This window comes from Eumetopias jubatus, unplaced genomic scaffold, assembly GCF_037043125.1.
Source record: "Eumetopias jubatus isolate StellerSeaLion01/CBP00866 unplaced genomic scaffold, mEumJub1_p1.0 scaffold_27, whole genome shotgun sequence".
Lineage (NCBI taxonomy): Eukaryota > Metazoa > Chordata > Mammalia > Carnivora > Otariidae > Eumetopias > Eumetopias jubatus.
The window spans coordinates 1,994,815-2,020,640 of NW_028274833.1; the positions used below are offsets into that span (position 1 = coordinate 1,994,815).

The 25,826-nt window shown below is 39.2% G+C and overlaps 1 protein-coding gene and 1 long non-coding RNA gene across 3 annotated transcripts in view; one reads left to right on the forward strand and one right to left on the reverse strand.

The window, feature by feature from the left end:
* Positions 1 to 25,826, forward strand: part of LOC148162022 (cytoplasmic dynein 2 heavy chain 1-like) — a 111,287-nt gene that overhangs the window by 54,491 nt on the left and 30,970 nt on the right. Inside the window, 15 exon segments of the mRNA XM_088020463.1 lie at positions 2,401 to 2,600; positions 3,584 to 3,848; positions 5,102 to 5,309; positions 8,147 to 8,276; positions 11,158 to 11,313; positions 12,860 to 13,119; positions 14,167 to 14,413; positions 15,469 to 15,620; positions 16,613 to 16,757; positions 18,330 to 18,432; positions 18,875 to 18,893; positions 18,895 to 18,967; positions 18,970 to 19,034; positions 23,805 to 23,943; positions 25,205 to 25,453. Coding sequence (XP_087876589.1) covers positions 2,401 to 2,600; positions 3,584 to 3,848; positions 5,102 to 5,309; positions 8,147 to 8,276; positions 11,158 to 11,313; positions 12,860 to 13,119; positions 14,167 to 14,413; positions 15,469 to 15,620; positions 16,613 to 16,757; positions 18,330 to 18,432; positions 18,875 to 18,893; positions 18,895 to 18,967; positions 18,970 to 19,034; positions 23,805 to 23,943; positions 25,205 to 25,453 — 2,411 coding nt within the window.
* Positions 11,633 to 17,302, reverse strand: LOC114211399 (uncharacterized). Of its 2 annotated transcripts, XR_015767228.1 has the most exons (4): positions 16,770 to 17,302; positions 13,424 to 13,528; positions 12,917 to 13,337; positions 11,633 to 12,206 (listed from the first exon to the last, which is right to left on the reverse strand). It is a non-coding gene; the product is annotated as an uncharacterized LOC114211399 (long non-coding RNA). The 2 variants fall into 2 exon arrangements; XR_003609756.2 differs by having other exon boundaries at positions 11,633 to 13,337.

Sequence of the window (25,826 nt, forward strand, 5' to 3'; positions counted from 1 at the left end):
AACAACCGTAGAAACTTACAGGGATTTTTTTCTTTCAAAGAGATAGTATACCAAGCAAAATTACCCTTTAAAAAAAAAAAAAAACTTGATTACAAAAAATACCTTTCAACTGTAGAATAGTTTTCAAGTTACAGTAAAGTTACAAAGATAGCATTCCCATTGTCTCCTCTCATTTATTATGGTACATTTGCCAAAACTAGGAACCTGAGGCTGGCATATTACTGCTAACTGACGTCCGGACTTCGTTTGGACTTCACCTGTTCTATCGTTAATGCCCTCTTTCTGCTCCAGGATCGAGGCTAAGGCTCCTCATTGCCTCCAGTTGTTATGTCTCCTCAGTCTCCTTGGCGCTGTGACACTTTCTCAGTTACTTTGGTTTTGTTTCCTGGCTACAGGTCATGTGTCATGTAGACTCTTCCTCAGTCTGGGTTTTGTCGTGGTGTTTCTGTCATGATGAGACCAGGTTCTGAACATTTGGAAAGAACACCAGAGAGGTGAAGGGCCCATCTTAACCACATTGTATCAGTGTGTGCATGATGACTGCATGACGTCACTGCTGATGTTCACCTTCCTGGATTATTTTAGAATTTGCCAGGTGTCTCCGCTGGAATAGTAACTGTGAAATTACTGTTCTCCCCCTTCCCTACTATACTTTTCGGAAGCTAGTTACTAAATGTGGCTCACCTTCAGACAGGCAGGCAAGGATTAAGCTCCATCTCTTAGAGGGGGGAGTATCTGCAAATATTATCTGAAACTCTTTTGTAAATAAGATTTGTTTCTTCTTTCCTACTTAATGTATTTATCAAATCATTTATTCAGATCAGACTCATGACATTTTATTGTACTTTACCACCTTTTTCCCCCGATTTGTATAAGATAAATGATTCCCCCACCCATGGTTGTGTGCCTTTATGAAAGGCCAAATATTCAGCTCTGTAGATTGCTGTTAAAAACTAAGTTGGGGGGGCCGATGGCTCAGTTGGTTAAGTGTCCAACTCTTGATTTCGGCTTAGGTCATGATCTCAGGGTCCTGGGATCGAGCCCCGAGTTGGGCTCCATGCTCAGCACAGAGTCTGCTTGAGTTTCTTTCCCTCTTGCCTGCCCTTTCTTTCTCTCTTCATTAAATAAATAAAATCTTTTTTTTATAAACTAAGTTGAAACACTGAAAATAAGTCAGCATAGAAAAACACACCATGTAAAATGATTTATTCAGGCTTTAAGTGATTTAAGTATACATCTTAAAAAAAGGAAGCTGCTTTAGCTCTATTAATGGGTTGGCCTGTGCCAGGGAAGATAAATCATTTGATGAGCTACTTCAATTACTATTTTTCTGTTGTCTCTCTCTGATTTTTAAGAGACACTGAAACCATACCTGTAGTGATTACAGATGGCTTACTGCTGCTTGGGGTAGGCTCTGCTGTGCCCACGCCTCTCCGCACGCACTTAGACATGGAAACACTCAGCAGCTACAGAGGAACGCCAGCCTGCAGAGGGTTTCCTGCCTTCATTGGTATATCTTACCTAATTAATATCCTGGAAAAAATAAGAATCTTGCAATGATGGTAGCATTTACATTGGGTTTAGGGATGGGTTTATGAACCACTTTTGAGCAAGTCTGATTAAAGACTGTTGCTCAGTGTGTTGGTTTTCAGTCTCAGGACTGAAACTTCTGGGAGGCATCCTGGCGTATTTGGAGATACCTGAGTCTGCACTTCGCTGATTTGGATGCGAGTCCCAGCTGTTAGACTGCTCTGCTGTCTCCGGTAAATCACTTAAACCCTTAGAGATTTAATACCCTCATCTAGAAAACCAGGATAATGTCATACTTTCTTACTTTATACAATTGTTGAAGGATCACATAAAAGCAGTAAAGTTCTATAAAATTATAAGTGCTGGCAACTTCTATTTTATTTTATTTTTTTAAGATTCTTTTTTTTGAGAGAGAGAGAGAACGCACATGAGTGGAGTAGGGACAGAGGGAGAGGGAGAGAGAATCTCAAGCAGACTACCTGCTGAGGCTGGAGCCCAACACGGGGCTTGATCCCAGGACCCTGACATCATGATCTGAGCTGGAAGCAAGAGTCAGACACTTAACCAACTGAGCTGCCTGGGCGCCCCAAGGATTTTTATTATTAATTAAAGTCTGGGAACCCTGGGACTCAAATTCTATGGAAGAGAGTCCAGAACTGTACTTAGGGATCCTTATTTCTCAGTGGTCAAAAGATAGTAAGGTAAGCTTGTCAATTCACTTGGTATCAGAGGGCTTTAACTGTCACTAAATTCTAGCACATCATTTAATTACTGGTAACGAATATCATGGTATTTGAAAATTGTGTTTACAGTCATTAAAACTTTCTAAATTCAGTAACTAATAATTTTAAAATCAAACTTTTTCTCCAGTTGAGGAAAGTCATATTGTGGTACAAGCGTTGAGACTTAATACAATGTCAAAGTTTACGTTTGCTGATTGCTCACGGTTTGATGCGCTGATTAAAGATGTGTTTCCTGGGATTGACTTTAAAGAAGTGGAATATGGTGAACTGAGTTCTGCACTACAGCAAGTGTTTGAGGAGGCCAATTATGAAATCATACCTAATCAGGTAACCATCAAGAATACTTTGTAATAGGAGCACCTGTGTGGCTCAGTTGGTTAAGCATCTGACTCTTGATTTTGGCTCAGGTCATAATCTCGGGGTCATGAGATTGAGTCCCACATCGGGCTCCATGCTCAGTGTGGAGTCTGCTTCTCCCTCTCCCTCTGCTCCTCCCCCCGCTTGCACTCTCTTTCTCTCTCAAATTAAAATTTTAAAAAAAGAGTATAATATATTGATCCTTTCTCCTAGTTAATTCCTTATTAACTGTTTTATCTTTTATCTTTCCATTTAAATCTCACTTACTCAGGGATGCCTTCCCTGATCTTTGAGTCCAGATGAAGTTTCCTTGCTGTGTGTTTCATTATTTTTCTTTCTCATGTACTTATTAATGCTTAATTGTATATTTGACTAATATTGATTTTCCCCCACCAGATACAGTGTTCCTGGAATGTGGGATCCATGTCTATTTTTGTTCATCATTTTATTCCTAGTGCCTCTTACAGAGCCTGGCCCATAATAGATCCATCATATATATTTTTGATAATTGATTACATACGATTTAGTTTCACTTTGACAATTTCTTAGGAGAAATTCTTTTTAGTAGCTTTTTTTATGTAGCACAAGTACATGTTCAAAATGAACATTTTTCCCTCTTTTTTTTTGAGAGATACAGGATATAAATGCATGAATCAACTAATGAATAAAATAATGCATATATTATATTTGAATGAGTGAGTAAAATAATGAACATATTGTCGAATGACTTGGAAAGTATACTTGTTTCTTTTAAAGAAATACTGGATTTAAAGATCATGGTGTAAACATGCTCAGATTTATTTAAGTGTCATTTTGTTTAAGGCTGTATCTTCCACTGAAGAAATCAAAGGCTTTAATTTTATATGTATGGAATAGAACGACTGTTATAGAATGAGAACAGAACTATGGTTGTGTACTATAAATCATATACAAACATGTTTCTTTTCTACTAGATCAAGAAGGCTTTAGAATTGTATGAACAGTTACGCCAAAGAATGGGAGTTGTCATTGTTGGTCCAAGTGGTGCTGGGAAATCAACGCTGTGGAGGATGTTAAGGGCAGCGCTGTGTAGAATTGGCAGAGTGGTCAAACAGTATACCATGAATCCCAAAGCTATGCCTCGACATCAGCTGTTAGGCCATATTGACATGGATACCAGGGAATGGTCTGATGGCGTTTTGACAAACAGCGCTCGCCAAGTGGTCCGAGAACCTCAAGGTTGGTCTGTGTTTTGTGATTCCTTGCTTTCCTTAGTACTTTTTAGAAGATGACAGAACTTGTCTTTAATGCTGTTCTTATTAAAGTCTTACACATAACCATAAACTGCCTTGTAAATGGTGTATGTTGACCATTTACTTCAGAGGGGCCCAAGATGTGCTGTCGTGTTGATCTAGACTGAATAGGAACTTCTGTTATAATAGAAACTTGGAGTAATCTGGGTGAGTTGCAAATCACAACTAGATTAATTTACTGAAAAAACAGAAAATCTATTTTTGCCTCACGAATAAGATGACAAATTTTATTTGGGGTTAAAATTGGTGTGTGTGTGTGTGTGTGTGTAAACACTTTTAACTCATGAGTTGGAATACAGTGTTTTGAATCATTTTGAAAATTTAAGTCGTAAAATGGTAATCATCTTGCTCTCAGCTTTTTGGTTTGGTGTTTAAAGGGATTTTTGGCCAGAATCTGAGAAGACTTCCTACTTTTTATTAGGTCATAATTAAAAGTTGTTTTTCTAAGCCAGTGAGGGAAGGGTTTAGAACTGAGACATTGGAAGAGATTTTCCATGTAGTTTTTCATTTTCACTGTGGTTAATAATATCACACTCAGTAAAAACCAAATATTGCCTGTATTGACTTGTCACATTTTTATGGGTGATATTATCCTGTTTGAATTGTCTCAAAGTACACTTGAAACCATTCTCATCTTAGGGAGGATGGATTTGAAAAAATGGTTTGTCTCCAAAAAGACTTGTGTACACAGCACTGCTTCTCCCCTTTGAAGTCAACTTTTTATATATCAAAGAGATTTGATGGGCGAATTTTGTATTTCTCAAGTAGGATGCTAAAAATGGGTTTCCTATCTTTTCTACAAGAGATACTACATTCTTATGACCTGGTAGAAGACAAAGGTGTGGAGAATATCTCACAAGGTCATGGGACTGGAAATAGCCCAGTCTTGCAAACCATCTTTTCCTTTAGTTCTGTATGTTTGGGGACAGGTAGAGCATTATCATAGGGCATGTGGCTGAGGGACAGGTAGGGTGTTATTACATGAGTCCTCGAGCTCGGCTGCAATGCGGAGTCACGGGGAAAATCTCAGCTTGTTCTACTTTAGCTCTTCATAATATAAAATAACACTTGGTGGAAGTTACTTCTGAAGAGTAAGAGATGGTTATTTGATTCCTTATTTTTAGTTGTTATCACTGCGTATAGTTTTGTTTTACTTCCACTTCTTTGTTTTGAAAATAGATGTCAGCTCATGGATAATATGTGATGGTGATATTGACCCCGAATGGATAGAGTCCCTGAATTCTGTTCTGGATGACAATCGACTCCTCACCGTGCCCAGTGGAGAAAGGATTCAGTTCGGCCCAAATGTTAACTTTATATTTGAAACTCATGATTTAAGTTGTGCCTCGCCAGCCACAATATCTAGAATGGGAATGATCTTTCTTAGGTAAACCATCAGAGCACTTGCCTATGTGATGTGAGAATATTCTTCAGTTATTGGTATGGTTTCGTAGCTAAGTGGAATAAGTGTTGTATGAATGATGTATAAATATGTGTTTCCTCGTTTTTTACTAACTTCTTCCGTTAGGTTTTACTTCATTCAGAGAGTAACTTTTATTGCAGTTCAGTTGTTTCAGTGTTTAGTGTATTACAGTTACTAAGGATTGTGTTTGCTTCAGTGAGACAGCAAGTATTTCATTGTTTCTTTTTTTTTCTCTTACTTTTGTTTAAATGTTACAAGTGCAGAGAAGTGAAGAAGCTGGTTATGAACTAGAGGCTGATAATCCAGAACTAAATAGCAATATTTGAATTATAGAATCTTAGATTCATAGAATTTTAGGCCCAACCTAGGCCAACCTAGGGAAGTGACCTTTCACTGTTCAAATTGGAAACCTCCTGACTTAATTTTTACTTTCTTCCTCAGTGTATTTGCTTCAGGGGTAAAAATGAAGAATAAACTAATTTTAGATATCATGTATAGTAGTTTCATGCCAGAACATAGACATTACAGCCAGTTTCATTTTCCAAAATGAGTAATTAGAAAGCTTTCTTTCGTTTTTTGAATTGCTGTTTTAGAACTTGACACTTAGGGGTCTATATAAATGCTAACTGCCCTACTCTCTTAGCACCGTTTGAAGCCATTTTTGGTGTTATCAAGTTGGTTCAGATTGTTTCTAAAATTAATTGCTTACTTCTTTGCTAGTATTTTAGGGAACATTTAAATTAAATAGTCATGAACTCCAATTAAAATTTTTAGGTATTATTAAAAGATACACCATTGTGTTTATAACTTTCATAGCTGTCTCACACAGTTTGTCTACTTGTTCAACATACTCTTATAATCTGGTGAGAAAAGTGGCATAAAGGGGAAGTTTATAACTAAATGTTGAAATCTTTATTGAATGCCTGTTATGTATGTGACTTTAAGTCAGGCGTTTTAGGAGAGACAGAACAAGAAAGGGATAAGACTAATACAGAGGGCTTGTCTTTGTGGAGCATCCCTTCAAGTAGAGGAGATAAAATAAATGGAACAATTATATCACAAGGTAGAATATAAGTGACGTAAGTGGTAAATAGAGTGCCATAGATATTTAGCAGAAAGAAAGACCATGTATTGCTGCACGGGATTTAAAAATTGTTGGTGAACCCGATATTGTTTGTGAGAGGCATGATGAATGTATATGATTGCATGAAAAATACAAATACGTGGTAACATTTTTGCTGCTTTTGATTAGCTTGTACCTTGGTTTTAGGTTTCATTCATTTCTTCATTTGTTGAGCACTTGCTATGTTATAGGCCAAAAGAGGACCTTCTGATAGTGAAAGAGAATGCTGTTAATTATGCTGGGACAGTAAACCAGATCGTCCTGGACAAACCAAGATGTGTAGTTGCCATAGGCACTGGGGAGACACCGTTGACCACAAAGTCTTTATTCTGCAGGGGCTCCGAGAGTCTTTGGTTTTCAGACTTGAGCTGATCTAATGTAACTTATGTATTTACTTTTTTTTTTAAGTTTTTTTTTTTAAGATTTTATTTATTTATGTGACAGAGAAAGAGAGAGAGTGAGCGCTAGCACAAACAGGGGAAGCAGCAGAGGCAGAGGAAGAAGCAAGCCTCCCGCTGAGCAGGGAGCCCAATGCGGGGCTCGATCCCAGGACCCCTGGGATCATGACCTGAGCCGAAGGCAGACGCTTAACGACTGAGCCACCCAGGTGCCCCACGTATTTACTTTTGATCGTCCCATTTTTCTTTTCCTTTTTACCTGGACAGAAATGTGAGAGGAGAAATTCAAGGGCTCAGTAGTTATAGTGGTAGAGTAGGAAAGAAGTGGCAAAATCATGAACCCTTGTCTATTCTAAAATTGTTTATGAATTGTTTTTACCATAATTTTTTATAATTAAGATATAATTTTGAATAAGATGTCAGTATTATATTTAATTTCAGTCACTGAATGTTACTCATGTAATGAGGTGTTTTGCTAAAGGAATTGTATTTTACTTGACAGATCTTTGAGGTTTTGTTTTTTCTTTTTTTAGATCTTTGAGTTTTAATAGTGGCATGAGAATTTAGGTAGTTGGCTTTTTTTGAGAGCGAGAGAAGAAGAAAAAAATATTTTTAAAGATCTGTATTAAGTTGCAGCTGTCCTTGAACTCTACTGTGTTTTTGAATCACCCAGAGATTTTGTTAAAGTGAAGATTTTGTTTCAGTAAGTCTGAGATGGGATTTGGGATTGTCTATTTCTCTATTCCTAAGGATTTAGACAACTTTTTGGCTAATCTGTATATAATTCCTCTTTGTGTTTATAATATAGATAAAATTTATTTGCTTTATTTTATAGAAAATGGCATATACGTATATATGTGTGTGTGTGTGTGTGTATACGTAACTAACATGTACATGTACATAGAGAAATAACTAAAGTTAACTCTTATACTAGCAGATACAATACCAGTGTAGAATAATGTTTATCGGAGCAGAAATTCATTTTGAGAGAAAATTGACAGTGTCTTCCTTTTTTTTTTTTTTTTTAAGATTTTATTCATTTATTTGAGAGAGAGAAAGCTGGAGACTGAGAAGGAGCAGAGGGGGAGGGGCAGAGGGAGGAGAAGGCTCCTCGCTGAGCAGTGAGCCCAAAGGACGTGGGGCTCAGACACGGGGCTTGAGCCCAGCACCCTGGGATCATGACCTGAGCCAAAGGCAGACGCTTCCCTGACTGAGCCATCTAGGCACCCCTAACAGTATCTCCCTACGTAATTTCTTCCATGCTTATTAATCTGTTTCAGTGATGAAGAGACAGATGTTAATTCTCTGATAAAATCTTGGTTGAAGAATCAGCCTCCTAATTATAGGAATAATCTTGAAAACTGGATTGGAGATTACTTTGAAAAGGCTTTACAGTGGGTTCTGAAGCAGGTAAGTTAGCCATAATATTTCATAATTAATCATTTAGGCCAGAAGTACAGTGATTAAGAGTGTTGCTTAGAGATAGCTGCCTTCTAGTGGATCTCAGCCAGAATCTGGGGGCAGAGTGAGAAGTAGGTGTCTTCCCTGCTATCCCGCTCTTTGTCTTGGCTTAACTTTCTTTATGGTGTCTTAAAACACTTCAGTTCTCTCACCTACAATATCCTGCACTGCTTACCTAAAAATCTTGAATAGTGGAATCTCCCATTGTTTACTAGCAAAATGATGTTACTGTCACATTTCACTGTCAGTAAATGCCTGCTTGTATTTGCTTGTATTTCGTGCTAAAAACAACGTCAAGGTAATACTAAAGTAGAAGAGGGATGGCGAGTTATTTACAATATTATTAAGAACTGCTTGTGCCGACATTATTGCATATCTAACATACGTATCAAGCATATCACTAGACAAGGCAGGACAGACTCCTTCCTTGGGAGGGTTTGCCTAATGGAGAAAAATGAGGTGTGAAAAGATCATCAAAATCAGATGAAGAGAGTATTGCTGTCTTCCAGGAGAGTTTAAAAAGGTGATCACACTTGATTTTGAATTTGAATCCCTGAATAGCAGTTTCACATGCACAGAGACAGGGAGGACTTTTACAGGTTCTACACAATTTTTCAGCTATTTCCGGTTTTTGTGTCATTGCTTTTCTGAGAAATGTGAACATAGAAAAGTAGAGGAAATAAATAGCAGTGGAAGTACTTTTTGGAAGCATCTGATTGCTAATCTGAACTGGATTTAGTGGTTGCTACTTGGGGATTGAATAAGATTTACCAAGAAATGGAGATCTCCCTTCAGTTTTCTTACCTTTTTCCTTTCCTGACTGTAAGGATGAGAGATGGTGGGACAGGGATTGGTGAGGAGTGGGGTGTGAATGACAGAGGTTCCCTGGAGGCCTCAGGGGACGAAGCACTCCCTCCAGCCTGACGAGCTGTCTTCTTCTTTCTGGTATAACTGCATGCATTCAGCTCGAAGCACCTTGAGGGCAAGGACCAAGCTGTAGTGTATCTACAGACCCAGGTGTGGTGCTGAGACATGCATGAATGAGCATGTATGTGCTTTAGTAAATACCTGCTGCCTCTGGCCTCGCTCCTTTTCAGTGGATATGTGGGGATTTCAGGAACATGAAATATGCAGAGCTAGCAAGGCACTCCAGGACAGGTTCCTTGAGGTCATCTGCGTGGATGCTGTTTTTGTTAGAAAGAGAAATATAACACTGGGTGGGATATATTGATATACAGGGGTTTCTGAGTGTAGGCATGAGGACGGGATAAGATGATCAAGCCATAGAGTGGATATAATCAGTTAGAAAATAAACTGATTCTGTTTTGAGGTCAGGTCCCTGTGATTATTTGACATTTTTTTAATGTATTGATGCTTCCTTCCTTCTTATTTTGTACTTTGTTCACTGTGTTCAGATTCTGAGAAATATACCATAATGGTTACTGTAACCACATGCTGATTTTATTTATAACTGGAGCTTTGCCTTCTTGTATCATTTTAGCAAATTAGACAATGTAGAAGAAAATGCGAGGGTTTCCTTTATCTTGCCTTTAAAGCCTGGAACTCTTAGCATGACCCAAACAGCTGGATTTCTGTTCATCTCCTCCTTTTTTCCTGCTCTTTCTCCCATTTCTCCAACCCTCTAAAAATATTTTTTTTTATGCAGAGTGATTTTTAAAAATATGTAAATTGGATCATTTTACTCTCTTAAAAACACTTTAAAAGTAGTGAAGATAAATGTTACAGTCCTTACCACGGCCTACGCAATTCTGCATACTCTGGCCCTTGCCTCCCTCTCTGCATTTCTGAACCACCCCAGTGGCTTACCTTTGCCTATTCTGTGTTCTCTGCATGCCAGAAAGATGTCACCCTTCAGATGCTGGCTTAACTGTCGCTGTTTTCAAAGAGACGGGCTCTCCATCTGCGTTATTCTGAGAGCACTCTCTTCTCCTTCTCTGGAGCTTTTTTTTTTTTTTTTTTAATTCATTTGAGACTCAGAGATAGAGAGCGGCGGACAGAGGGAGAAGCAGGCTCCCCACGGAGCAGGGAGCCCAATGCGGGACTCGATCCCAGGACCCTGGGATCATGACATGAGCCGAAGGCAGACGCTAAACCATCTGAGCCACCCAGGCTTCGCTTCTCTGGAGCTTTTACTGGGACTTGTTGACCGTCTCCGCTATGAGACTGGAGTTACACAAGTGGAAGTTTCTGTTTAGTTCACCTTTTTTTTCCCCCATACTAAGCACCACAGGGACATGTGACTGATGCATAAATGGTTCTCTGTAAATACTTAGAGATTGAGTGGATGAGAACCTTTTTCCCTTTTAACCCCCCAGCAGTTTGTGCACGGGTTCCAGAGGCCCACAGATCGAAATCATCTACACCATTGCAACCCACAGGTTTCATTTTAAATTGTGCGTAGAGAGCCAGCTCCACATGGTTTTTTGTGTTAAGTCTGCTTTTAGCAGCCATACTTGTCCAGTGTCCTCTAGTTTCCTTTTTATCAGCAGGAGGAAATGGGGGACTGTTCTTTTTAGATCAGTGCTCAGTGATGTACTTTTTCTTTTATTTTCTTCAAGTTTAGGAAGTAAACACATCTACTTAAGGACTCTAGCACTTACTGCTAGAAATGCACAATTGTATTTTTATGATCACTTTATTTTCAAAGTTTATACATGTAAACTGGATGAAATGAAAACTTTCTACATCTTTAGCAGAGGGTTGCATTTAACGATCATACTTGAAAAGATATGTGAGTGTAAATCTGTATGTTTCTGTGTTTACCAATTAATGTTTGTTTTTTGTCTGTACAATGGATTTTAATCAACAGAATGACTATGTGGTTGAAACAAGTTTGGTTGGGACTGTGATGAACGGTCTGTCACATCTACGTGGATGCCAAAATCATAACCAATTTATTATTAATCTCATACGGGGACTTGGCGGAAATCTGAACATGAAATCACGTCTGGAACTCACCAAAGAGGTGGTGCACATTTAAAATCTATATTCAGTCAAGATTTTTCTTTAATTTTCATGGACTCTTAATTGCCAAAATCGTGATTTGTAATTGTAAGGTATAGAACCTTTTAATTTTGAAATTAATGCTTTCAATGGAAGAGTTATGCGTTTGAATATGTGTACTTATTTTTTCCTTTGAACAAGTTTATGGTGTTTTATGATATTAAAATTTTATAAAATGTTTAATAGGCTATAGTATGGACCATATCTTTTGTTAGACATTTTTGAAACTAATTAGCCACATGAATATATATAATTATTCATTTTTAATTTTAGAATTATACTTTTTTTTAAAGATTTTATTTATTTACTTGACAGACACAGCAAGAGCAGGAACACAAGCAGGGGGAGTGGGAGAGGGAGAAGCAGGCTCCCCGCTGAGCAGGGAGCCTGATGCGGGGCTCGATCCCAGGACCCCGGGACCATGACCTGAGCTGAAGGCAGACGCTTAACTGACTGAGCCACCCAGGCGCCCCAGAATAATACATATTTTTAATCATTTATTTAACCAGAACAGTTTTAGCAGTTAGGAATGCTAGGATGGATTAATCATTATCAACATTTTCTTTAATAAATGTAAGGGTATATTTCAGTCAAGTTGTTTATAAAACTGAATCGTATACTTAAGGGATATCATCCTCTCGGCTTTTGTTGAAAACATTGAACATGCATTTCTCTGGGTTGGCTCCAACATCGTGTTTCTGCATTTGCATCATCTGTTTCTTCTTCGGTGCCATCATTTACTACTTCTCTGTGCTCCTCCCCTTCCCGTGGCCGTTCTGTGTCCTTATTGCCAAATGCTTCTCATTTTACCACTCGATCCCAGATTGTATGCTGCTTTGGAGCAGACTTCTCATGCTACAGTTTGGAGGCAAGGTATTAAAGGTTAGCGTCGGGTGAACTCTGATTTATGTCTGTGCAGGTAGCACGTTTTCAGTGTTAGAAGAAGAGCAGCTTGAGAGCAGAGCTAGAACCACCAAAATGGGCGGGACTAGGTTCCTACGCTGAGAAATCGGTGGTTCAGCGTTCATTCAAACTCCTTTAAATAAGTTGAATGCATTTATACCTTGGTGTATGTGCAAACTAGAAGACTTTTATTTATTTACTTGAATTATCATTTAGAGAATAATATTTGACATAGCATGTTGCTTTAATTATAAAAGATATTTGGTGGTAGGTTTAGCACAGGAGAATTTTCTTTCAACTAAGATGATTGACTTTGGGACATGGACTTTGAAGAACCACGAGAGATGATGGAGAAACAAACCGAGGGTTGTAGAGGGGAGGGGGGTGGGGGAATGGGTTAGCCTGGTGATGGGTATTAAAGAGGGCACGTTCTGCGTGGAGCACTGGGTGTTATGCACAAACAATGAATCATGGAACACTACATCAAAAACTAATGATGCAATGTATGGTGATTAACATAACAAAAAATTTAAAGAAGAAAAATAAAATTTCATACACTCTTGTTTGGAGTATGTGATAACCTATCACAACTTCTTCCTCTGCAGGTTTTTAACTGGGCACGAGAATCTCCTCCAGACCCTCACAAACCAATGGATACTTACTACGACCCGAGTAGAGGACGATTAGCATCTTACGTGCTGAAGAAGCCAGAAAACTTGACGGCCGATGATTTCAGGAATGGCCAGACTCTCCCCGTCGTTCAGACTCCTGACATGCAGCGACAGCTGGATTATTTCAAACCATGGTTAAGTTCTGATACTAAACAGCCCTTTCTTCTTGTAGGACCAGAAGGATGTGGCAAAGGGTAAGAGCAGAAGATTGTTGATTGAGGTACATAGTGTGGATTTGTATTCCTTTCTTCTTTTAAAGTAATTTAACAGCTCTCTTACCTTTCTTTTGCTTAAAGTAGCACTTACGTTTTCATGAAGGACTCTTCCCATTGTCACTACTTGTAAAAATGATATGACTGTAGAGAATTATAGAGAAGAATATGTCCTTTTTTCCTGCCAGCTTATGTGTTTTCTGATGGAAAGAGAACAGTCTGAGAAAATACATGCATACAATCCCAACAAAAACTGAATACCTTAGATACGCTCACAAATTATTACCTGCTTTAGTTATAAAAATTGCATCTTGAAGTTAGCTCTCTATTGAAAAATAACTTTTATTTCAGTGTCATTCAGCCTACTTTTAGTGCCTACTGAATGTAGGATCTGGAAATAAAGGAGACATGATTATTAGTTTCACATTTTTAGTAGTAATTTAAAAATTCTGTAAAATCATAGTAAATATTTGTTTAACTTTGAGTACTTAATATCTTTTTTTTTTAAGATTTTATTTATTTATTTGAGAGAGAGAATGAGGGAGAGAGAGAGAGTACATGAGAGGGGGTAAGGTCAGAGGGAGAAGCAGACTCCCTGCTGAGCAGGGAGCCCGATGCGGGACTCGATCCCGGGACTCCAGGATCATGACCTGAGCTGAAGGCAGTCGCTTAACCAACTGAGCCACCCAGGCGCCCCTGAGTACTTAATATCTTAAAATCTTTCCTTCAACTGTGAGGAAACGGTATCTTTTATATGTACTTGATCAGGTTAAATTATTTCTGTAAACTTTGATTTTTTTTTTTGTTCAGTGAGTCCCAAGAATGCCTTCAAATATGAATTTATTTTTTTATATTGTAAATATTAGAAAGCTACTTGTTAAGCCATATCCATGTTTACCATTTTCCCCTTAAACATTATATTACATAATTTAGAAACTGAAATATTTATAAAATAGAAATTTTATATTGACTATACACAGTGTTTAATTGGTTGTATTTTCAAAGTCCAATGTCCTCCATCTCTTGTAGGCTGCTGCTAAGGTATGCCTTTTCCCAGCTCCGGTCCACTCAGATTGCTGTAGTTCACTGTAGTGCCCAGACAACGTCCCGGCATCTCCTGCAGAAGCTGAGCCAGACCTGCATGGTGATCAGTACTAACACAGGTCGCGTGTACAGACCGAAGGACTGCGAGAGACTTGTTCTGTACTTGAAAGATATCAACTTGCCCAAGCTTGACAAATGGGGCACTAGCACTTTGGTTGCTTTCCTGCAACAGGTGAGTCTTACTCCTTGAAGTGTTAGGATGTAATGGGAAAGGGTTAGAAAATCTGCTTTCCTTCTCAGGGTCAGTTTTATCCAGCATGTGTTGTGGACATTAAACTCCCAAAGCTTGTAGTAATCTGGTTCCAGGGCTACTTTCTTCCTGCCTTTTCTTTTTTTTTTTTTTTTTTTTTTTAAGAGATTTTATTTTTAAGTAATCTCTACACCTAGCATGGGGCTCGAACTCACGACCCCGAGATCCAGAGTCGCTCGCTTTACTGACTGAGCCAGCCAGGTGCCCCCACAAGGCACCCTTCTTTGACGTTCTTCCCTATAGAAGTTAGCATTACAGCAGGATGATGTATGACAGGAAGAGTAAGAACAACCTTCACCTATACTTACTTCCTGTCCTTTATTTCTAAAACAGAGGGAAAGCAGGAGCTGGGGATGATGTGGGATTTGGGGAGATTTCTGTTTCATTTTTCTAGGGATGCATTCTTCAGAGAGCAGGTACATGTCCTTGGTCCTGGCCCTTTATGGGCTTCCTTAGCTCAGTACTCTCCCTCTTAGCCCAAGTAAAGGCGAAGGTCAGAGACCATACATTCTGTCAGTGTGGAAGGCGTTATATATGTGGTTTGCTTCACATTAGAAACCCTGCTTTCTAAATTAGAGTTTATTATGTTTATATGGGTTCAAACTTAGCTTTACTATGGAACTGTAGAATATGATAAAATATTTATAAAGAAAACCAAAATAGTTTCCTTATATTTTTCCTGGTTTCTTCCACTTTTTTTTCCCTAATAGCTGGTAGATTTATTTGTCATCTGGATTTTAATGTTTATTAGAGAGAAAAGCACTTTAAAAATGAGCATAATTCAGCTAACATTAATTGAACGTAGAGTCTTGAAGAGTATTATTTTTCAGTGTTATAAGAATTTAAAGTATATTTCAATCTTAAGTTTTTGAGTTAGGTAGAGGAGGATGATTGCATTTGGAAAAAATTGAATTTTATGCAAAAATATTAGAAAATCCTAAGCCTAAAACATTTAAAATACATTTATTTTCAAAAAGGTACTGACATATCAAGGATTTTATGATGAAAATTTGGAATGGGTTAGTTTAGAAAATATTCAGATTGTGGCTTCTATATCAGCCAGAGGAAGACTGGGAAGACATGAGCTGACCACCAGGTTTACCTCCATTGTTCGTCTTTGTGCTGTGGAGTATGTATCATAGTGTTCGTAAATTTTTTTTTTTTTTTAAATTTGGGGAGACGCCTTCTGTATTTGAATTTTATTAAAGGCATCCATTAATGATAATTTTTTAAAATGAAGAATATAAAAATAGTTAAACTTGAGTTCTGTTATTTTTTTCCCTGTCTTTTCTAAACTTTAGGCAGTAATTCAGGGTGATAAAGGCATTAATCAGTGCTTCTTAAATATTAGAAATAAAACCCAAAATGTTTTATATCATCTCTGTTCTAAAATGTCAGTATCAGGAATCTGAATGATGGATTTTAGATTTTAATATGGGTTTCCTAAAACAAAAATACTATCAAATTTTATGAAGATAAATAAACATAATGTAAACAGGCACAAGGTGGAGTCAGGTCAGGTGTGTGGGTGACAGCATTAATCCTGATGCATGCATCCATCTCCACGGTCCATAATTGTTGCAAGAACTTGTAAATTTTATGGATATGGAGCTTGTCCTCTGTTCCGTTTTGCCTTAAACAATCTTGTTTTGATGCTTTCATGCTCATTGCACCCATCTATTAAATTGTACTTTCAGAAATGTTATAGCTACCAATTAAGCTGTATTGAAATAGATTTAGCTTTGAGAGAAACAGGTTGATTTCATCTGTTGTATTCTACTTTTACAGTTCTGAGTTGATTACTGCTTTATGGGTCGGCTATACTGAAAATAATTTTTCTGAAGCAAAATTTACCTTTTGGTCCTTTCTAAAAATCAGTGATTTCCAAACAGTTATGTTTTTAAGTAATTTCACTGGAAACTTCTATTAGGTCCCTCAGTATTTGAGAGCAGATAAGTAGGGGTCAGAATAGGGACCTAGAGCCTGGCTTTAGTCCCTGGGTAAAGTGGGGGGGTATCTGAACCTCAGGGCAGCGCAGCTGGAAAACTGCTACAAATGAACATTAATGTAATAATCTAGAACATTGTATTTTCAGCTATTTTCTTATGTGCCTTCTTTCAGTTACCCAGAAAGAGAGCAATTACAGACAATTTATGGAGCATATTTGGAACCGGTTCTCCATAAAAATCTGAAGAATCACTCTGTTTGGGGCTCTTCATCAAAAATCTACCTCTTAGCGGGATCTATGGTCCAAGTGTATGAACAGGTGTGTACTTACTCATTTATACTGTAATTGTTGCGTTTCTTGGTTTCACTCCCAGAGGGACTACCTTTAACGCTGACCTGTGTTGACACTGCGGCTTTCTTTTCGTCTTGTTGATTAGGCTTTTCTACCAGAGAGTGAGCTCTCTGAGTGCAGATGCTCTAATAGACACTCAGTGAATATGGAATGAATGAATTAATGCTGGATGGTTTTTCCGTTTTCAGCTAAAATTTAGTGTATTCAGAATGTTCCTCTTCTTTCCAAAACTGGATCTTTCTCCTGACTTCGATCAGCTTCTGTCTTGGAGACTTCAAACCAGGGAGTGGTCTTTGAGGTTTCTTCTTTCTTGTTGCCTGGGAGGAAATGCTTCCAGTTCCTTCCTTGGTGAAGCGGGACGGGGCTTGAAAACAGGCAGTAAAGGGCACAGAAGACATTCATTCAATACCTTCTTTTCTAGTGCTGGTCCTAGGGATGCAGAGAGGCCTGAGTCTGTTTTCTGGAAGCTTACAGACCAGTCAGGAACTTGGTCCCGTAAATACATTATTACCACAGCCTGATGAGTAGTGGAACTGTGACAGTAGGCACAAGTTACAAATACTGTGGAAGAGGAAGGAAGTGACTCTGCTGTGGTAGTTGTTAAGAGGAGGTGAAATGTGACCTGACTTTGTTTGAAAGATGTATTTATTTATTAGAGTGTGCACCGTGGTGGGGGGAGGGGTGGAGGGAGAGAGGATCTGAAGCCGACTCCACGCTCAGCACAGAGCCCAACTCGGGCCTCAGTCTCACAACCCTGAGATCACGACCTGAGCCAAAATCAAGAAATCAACTGACTGAGCCCCCTAGGCGCCCCGAAATGTGATGTGAGTTTTGAACAATTAATAGAAATTCCCAAAGTGGCTGGAGATGAAAGAAGATCTTCTGAGGTAAAGGGGACAGCTTGCGAAAGTTAGGGAAGTGTTTGTGGAAGATGCTTTTGGCAGTGTTGGAGTAGACGTGGGGCAAGAGAAGTTAGAAAGCATTGATTACTTTCTGAATGAATTCGGAAGCTCAGTGATCAAGGCCGGAACGAGAGCAGTGGTTCCTGTCCATGAGGAGGAAGGCACAGGCTCTCACGGGTCATGCATCAGGAGTCACACTTTGATCCTTCCTGGATCGGTGACTGTTTGAACAGAGACAGCTCTCTGGCTCCTGCCATTAGCAAACATGTCTGTCCCGGACCGGGGAGCGCCTTGGAATTGCAACCGCTGTGTGGAAAGCTTAGCTTCACCTTCCTTGAGTTCCTTTGCTCAGCAGGACTTTTTAACCTTTTATTTTTTCTTGGACAACGTTTGGCAGTTTGTTGAAGCCTATGAATAACCCCTCTTAGAGAATGTTTTTAAATGGGTAAAATATAATGTATGAGGTAACTAAGGAAATCAGTTCTAATAAAATACAGTTTCTACTCACTAGTAGAAACTGGGCATTCCTGTGAGTGTGGTGACTGAAAAATTTATAGCATTATATATTTGGAAATACATTATAAATAAAATATATATTATGTATTGAGAAAACAGTTGACTTTATTTTCTTTTCCAGGTGCGGGCCAAATTTACAGTTGATGATCATAGTCACTATTTCTTTACTCCTTGCATCCTTACCCAGTGGGTTCTTGGCTTATTAAGATACGATTTAGAAGGAGGTAAGTTTTACTTTTATGATTTCAAATTGCTTTTCTTTCTTTGGAATGCCACAGTGTATCTGTGTGTGTACGCATGAGCGTGCGTGCATGTGTGTGTGTGTGTGTGTGTGTGTGTGTGTGTGTGCTAAACTGTTTATGATTGTTGCTGGTAAAATTTGATTTGGGGAAAAATAAAATTGTTAGTGATGTTTAATATGCATTTTGGAATTAGTATTTTTATTGAACAACTAGAGATAATGATGCTTAATATATTCTTTAAATAATCAAAACTTATCAATAACACATTGAATTTTACCTTTTTTCCCATTCCTTATATTTATCTGACGCCAACCTGACGGTTGCAGATTTTTATTCTCTATTTCTTTCTAGTATTATGTTGAGATAGACCACCTGCAAGTCATTTGAATTTTATTACAACTAAAGAAAATGTTGTCTTTTTTAGGATCCTCAAATCACCCACTAGTATGTATTAGAAATCGTAGCTTATGAAGCACGGCGCTTATTTCGTGACAGAATTGTTGGTGCCAAGGAACTTCACATTTATTTGATAGCATTTTAATGTCTGTGTTTCAAGGAGATTGGGGCTCAGATATATTAGACAAATGGCAGGTAATATAGTTATGGAGTTTATGTAATATATAAATGTTATAAGAATTGTAAACTTACTTTTCTTGCTAATAGCATGATTTCGTATTTCTGTGTAAATAAGACGTTTGGGTAGTCTTAATGTAAGGGGCCGTTTTTTCCTTTTGCTAGATTTCTAAATATAAATAAAATATTGTGACAATAGTTGTTTTCTTGGATTCAAGCCATAGTATTTTATATCTGCAATTCAAAATTAGGTTTCCTGAGGAATTTTTATTAATAAAGGTTTTATTTAAAGCTGTATGTGTATGAGACTTAAAGATCATTGGGAAAATCCATATTTGATTATAATTAACTTTTGCTTAAAAGTAAATCATGTCATCAGCACAGAACTTCTTATGTACTCTTGTCTACAGCTTCACCCACAGTTAGGATAAATAAAGCGTAGCTCCACTCACTCAAAGCAGCTCAGTTGCATTTGCAACTGTTATCACTTAACAACCAGCTTGCGTTTTGCAAACTGCTGTGGGAGTAGTGCGTGTGATCTGAAAACCGTCATGGCGAAAGGACCTTTGATACAGGACCATATCATGGAAGTATTTCTTAACCGCTTTCAAGCTATACAATGAGTTTCTGTTCGGTTAGACTGTAAAGCTAGGCTTCACAAATACTTCATGTTGCACATTCTGTGTACTGCCAGATTCGATATTGCCCCACGGCCATAATTGCATAGGCCGAAGGGGATTTTGAAGATGAGGAAGATGTGGAGATTGGCAGAGAGATTTTCGAGGTGCGGCTTGAGTTTCAGAATCAGGAAATGAGTTGGAGAAGCCGGGGCAGGATGAAATGCTGAGAGAGAGCCCTGGTCGCAGCTCAAGAGTTGGCTCATTCTCAGTGAGGCTTTGTTAGTGTGACCTGTAGCTCTCCTTGCTTAGTGTGGGCAGGTTGCGTTTCTTAAATGGCACCATCTTTCTCAGACTGAGAGTTGCCTGAATGGTATCTCTTCTTGCAAAGAAAGTAGCATGTTCTTTGGGCATTAGACAGTAGCAGTGTCTCCTTGGGTATCTGAATTCTCTAGAATTTGTTATCTTTCAGGGTCTCCTTTGTAGGACTCAATAAATAATAAATGCTTTTTTCCCCCTCACCGTTTTACTTTTCAAGGAAAGGTTGCATTTTTTAAAAATACAGGCTTGATAAATGTCGTATCTGGGCAAACAGTATTTTCACATAGTGGAATAATATTAATTTGTTAAGAAAAATGTAATCTTGGAAGACTTGGAAATAAGCTAGATAACATTCTTGTGCTCAAGAAACGTGTAATCCAGGGGCAGATACAGATATGAAAGCCCTCACTTACAGTGATAACTATTGTTAGTGTGTTTAGATGCCACGAAATTTGTGCAAGTAGATGCTTAAACTGATAATTATAATAGAACATGAAGTGTTTTACAATTAATATAACTTTTCTGAATATATTTGGGATAAATGTTAGATAGTAGTGTGTAGAAGGGTTAATTTTTTTTGAGGGAGTTACTTTGAAACCTTGAAATAAAAAAATGAATTTTTTATTTTGTGATAATTGTACATTAACATACAATTGTAAGAATTCATACAGAGTATGTGTAGCTTTTACTTGGTTTCTCTTGATGGTAACATGTGGCAAAATTATGGTAGAGCATCACAACCAGGGTATTGACATTGATACAGTTAATACTCAGAATATCTATTCTGCTGCCCTGCTGTAGCCATGTCCATGCCTCTGGAAACCGCCAGGCTGTTCTGTATTTAATTTGCCATTTCAAGAATCTTATTTTCACTCATTAATTCTCTGGAGACACACAGGTTGCTGTGAGTCTCAGTACTTTGTTCCTTTCTATTGACGAGTGGGTATTCAGATGTACTACCATTTCTTGAACCATTTACCTGTTGAAGGGCATCTGGGTTATTTTCTGGTTTTGACTATTAGGAGGAAAGCTGCTATAAGCATTTCCTGTAGAGATGTTTGTGTGAACATGCACTTTTGTTTTTCTGGGATAAATGCTCAGGAGTGCAGTTGCAGGGATGTATGGTGCTCTTGTGCTTGGTTTGTAAAACACACCGCCCTGCTCTTTTCCAGAATGACTATATCATTTTACACTCCTGTCAGCAATATGTGAGTAATCTAGTTGCTCCGCACACTTGCCTTTGCTTTTGTCACGCTGTTGTATTTTAGCCCCTCGGTAAGTGCGTGTGGGTATATCACTGTGGCTTTAATTTGCATTCGGCCAACAGCAAATGAGCTTGAGCATCTTTCATGTGCTCAGTGCTGTCTGTGAATCCTTTGAAGTGAGGTATCTCTTTCTGTGACTTGCTCATTTTCTAATTGGATGGTTTATCTTTTTTTATTAATGAGTTTTGAGAGTTCTTTATGTATTATGGATATTAGTTTTTTTTTTTTTTTGTTAAATATGAGGTTTGCAAACATACTCCCCCGCTCTTTTGCTTGTCTTTCCATCCTTTTCTCTCCCACAGCTAAATATTTTAATTTTATCAAGTACAACTTAGTAATTTTTTTTTTTCAGGATCTTTTGGTGTCAAGTTTAAGAACTCTGTTTGGTCCTAGTTCTTAGAGATTTTCTCCTGTGTTTTTTTCTGAAAAGTTTTATGGTTTTATGTTTTAAGTCAGTGGTCCACTGTGAGTTAATGTCTGTATGGAGTGAGGCCTCGGGTCACCTTCTTTGCCGACGGATGACCACTTGCTCCAGCACTGTTTTTTGAAAAGGGAACTTTTCTTCCTCGAGCTGCTTTGCACTTTGTCAGAATAGGTGTGTGAACATATCTCTTGGTTCTCCATCAATCACATGTCTGTCCTCCCACCAGCACCACCTGTTTTCATTACTTTAGAAATCTTGAAATTGGGTAGACTGACTTCTCCTGCTGTCTTCTTTTTTACAGTTGTTTTCACTATTTAAGTTCCTTTCCCTTTCTCTACATATTTTAGAATAATCTTATCTATAAGTAATGTTGCTAAGCTTTGGATGGAAATTGCATTAACTCTGTATATTGGTTTTGGGGAGAATTGACATCTTCATTATGTTGAGTCCTCCAGTCTGTGAACATGATATGCCTGTCCATTTATTTAGATATTCTTTGCTTTCTTTCATCAGTGTTGTGTAGTTTTCAGCACATAAGTTTTGTACATATTTTGTTAGATGAACAACTAAGATTTAAAATTTTTTGAGCGACACAGAGAGTCAGATCATGTTAAAGAATGACTGTACTGTGTGGCGAGGGGGAAGACTCTGCATAGGTTCAGAGGCGTGAGGCGTGAGGAAGCTGGTGTGCACAGCGCGGGGCAGTGAAGGAGAATCACGCAGTCAGTGGAGCCAGGTCTGGGGGCCTCGATGGGTTTGGCTGTTTTTCCCGGCCCCATGGGAGCGGTATGGCGCTGTGCAGTTCTTCCGTGTACTCCTCCGGGACAGCTAGTGAGGACGTACTGGACGGCCAGAGACATATCGCAGGACACAAGCCGGGAGGCCGTGCTGTAGCTGAGGTGATGACACCTGATGACGTGGGAAGACAGTGAGTTCAGTTGTCTACGTGTTTCAATGTTTGCAGGCTCTTGGAGTGTCTTTTGGGGACGTGCGTGAAGTTTATCAGCTCTGTGAGGGGAGCAGTCTTGTCTGTCTTAACTACTTCTCTCTAACAGGAAGTGCGGGGCTTAAACACAGGTGTTTAATGATGAACATTGTATGTTCATTACATGTCTGTTAAGCAATTGGAAGTATGGGACCAGACTAGAGCTCGGGAGACTTGCCAATAGGTGACTGGGTTTTGGTATATCAGTAGTTGATAATTTAATCCACAGAATAAGGTTAAATAATTCAAGGGGAGCGTTTAGGATTAAAGAATAATGGACTGAATTTAGATCCCAGGGAAAATAAGAGTAGAAGGGATACGCAGAGAACGGAGAGGGCTGGTGGTTGTGCCTTGTTGAGTATGGTCCTACAGATCTAAGGAAAAAGCTTCCAAAGCACACCAGGTCACGACGGGGGTAGTGACTGCGACGGGGATGTGGACTTGGCGGTTATGGCAGCATTCTTCCCAAGGAAGAGTTTGATTGTAGAGATTTCTGCAGAGAGAGGGTAGTATAGGACAAGCAGTGATGAGGGAAAGGAGAAGAACGTGAAGAAGCTGGTCCAGGGAGCTCAAACTGCCTTTGAGCGGAGCACGTGAGAGGGAGGGCACTTTATGGAGTGTGCTTTCCCAAACGATCAGGACGGAAAGGTTCAGCAGAACAGTCAGCAGATTTTCCTTGTGTGGTCACAGGATGCTGCTGGAGATAAATATAAGGGAAGTGGTGCGGTTTTTGTTTTCTAACTAAAATTCAGTTACTTTTTCCTTTATTTTAGACTTAGGGCTCTTGATGGTATTTATAAATCTGTGTTCTTTCTCAAGGAGAGTTTTGAGTTTGTTTTAGTTGCCAATTCTATACGGAAATTGTGGAGAAGGGGAGGGAAGTAGGGAGAAAGCACAAGGGAGAGTAGTGAGGAGCATTCGGAGGAGGACCCTTCATTTGAGGAGAGAGGCGGGGGTCGGGCTGGAGCGGGGCCCGTCAGCTACTCTTCAGGGACAGTTTGACATGGCAGCATAAGGTCTTTGTTGGCTCACCAGGCACACTGTGACATACTTTCACGTTTCTGGGGATGGTCTTATTTGGAGGACTAACTGAAAAATAATGTAACGAACAGTGTATTTCCTGGTGCTGCCATTACCAATACACATATAAAACCAAAAATACCTTTCATTTCTGCAGACAGTTTCTATGTTACATGGGGAGCCCGACACAACGCAGGAACAAGGGTGGCCCCAGGACAGCCGTTGCCGCCCCATGGAAAACCACTCGGAAAACTGAATTCCGCGGATCTCAAGGATGTTATTAGAAAGGTATAACTTTGGGGCGCCTGGGTGTCTGCCTTTGGCTCAGGGTCCCGGGATCGAGTCCCGCGTCGGGCTCCCTTCTCGGTGCGGAGTCTGCTTCTCCCTCTGACTCCCCTCGTCCCCTCCCCCTTCGCACGTGCGCACGTGTGTGATTTCACGTGTGTGCACGCTCTCTCAAATAAATAAATCTTTAAAAAAAAGAGAAAGGTATAATCTGAATCATGAGTTTGAATTGGGATTTGGTTGTGATTGTAGTCATTTGAGAAATATTTGTTGTAAGCTTTCCGAGGCAGACAAAGATTATACGATAGACCGAGCTGGTTCTTGTGGAGTGTAGTCTGTTGTGGTAGATCTGACTAAGTGCTCCCGTACTCACACAGGTATGGGCGAGGTGGCCAAGGTACATGTCGGCAGAGTGTATCTGGTGTTGGAATTACTAATGAGGTTTAATATTAACTGGAAAATCATCCTAGACCAGTGGTGTCCAAGTTCAGCGAGCATTAGAATCCCTTTGAGAACCAGGAAATACGCCACCTCCTGGGTCCCAGACTGACCAAGTTTCATTCCACATTTCTCCAGGGCTCCCAGGTGGTTGTTGATACCGCTGGTTCACTGAAACTGAGGCGCACTCTCCTAGAGACGTGTTTTGTTCTTTCTTCTTTGTGAAATTAGACAATAAAGAAGGAGAAACAGTGTTATATGTATGATGATTTGCTTTGGAAGTGAGTGTGGATTTTATATCCAGAAAAGCTGGTGCTGTGCGTGGGATGGACGCTACAGAGTCTGGGTCTGTTGGAAGTTGTTAAGGCTGCAACATCTGGTGTCCCTCACGCTGACACACAGTTGCTGGTGGGGCAGCCCGCGCGAGGGCTTTGGGTTCATTCCCCTGCAGTGCGTACCTACAAGAATTCACAAGATTAGGTTTTATGGTGTGCACACACTGATCTGAGTTGAAACAACTCGTAAAATTTGAGAGTTTTTAAAGTTTTTGTAATTAAGCTGTTGTGTCTCCCTACGTTTTACCCGCCGTATCAGCAGTGCCCTGCAGGTGTCTGATGACCGTGAGCTCTTGAACGTGTTTGGTATCACACAAGGTTTTTCGTAGAAGAGCTGGATTGCTGGTAGACTGTGGAGTGTAAGATGACACACTGCCACTTAGCCCCTTTTCCAGAGTGCATCAGAAGTATAAGCTTTACTCTAGATAACATTTTTGTTATGTAATGGGGCATATATTAATGATAAAATATTCGTTGTGGTTTTTTAAAAGGGCCTCATTCATTATGGACGAGATAACCAGAATTTGGATATTTTACTTTTCCAAGAAGTGCTGGAGTATGTGTCTCGGATCGACAGGGTGCTGAGCTTCCCTGGAGGCTCCCTCCTCCTGGCAGGGCGGAGTGGCGTCGGCCAGCGGACCATTACTTCCCTGGTCAGCCATATGCATGGAGCCGTGCTGTTTTCTCCAAAGATTTCCAGAGCCTATGAACTGAAGCAGTTCAAAAATGATCTCAAACACGTGAGTTACTCAAATCCTTTGCTTTATTTGGTTTTAAATCACAATTACTTGTTATTCTAAAAGCCTTCAGAGACCATTATGTCTCTGATATACGTCATAGTCTTTAATATGAATGATGGTTTTCCCCATGGTTATTAGAAAATTATATTTTTATGTACAGAGAGGCTATAGGTGGACCTGGAAGATAAAAGGACAGAATTTATATAGGACACAGGTGGGTGTATTTAGAAATGATCGTCTGTCTTAGCTGTGAAATCATATTAACATTTCCCCAACTGTTTGTTCATGGACTGGATTTACCTTCCAAACTATATGGCTGACGTTTGATTTTTAATTTTGATTACAAAGAAAGAAAGAGAGAAAAAGGAGAAAA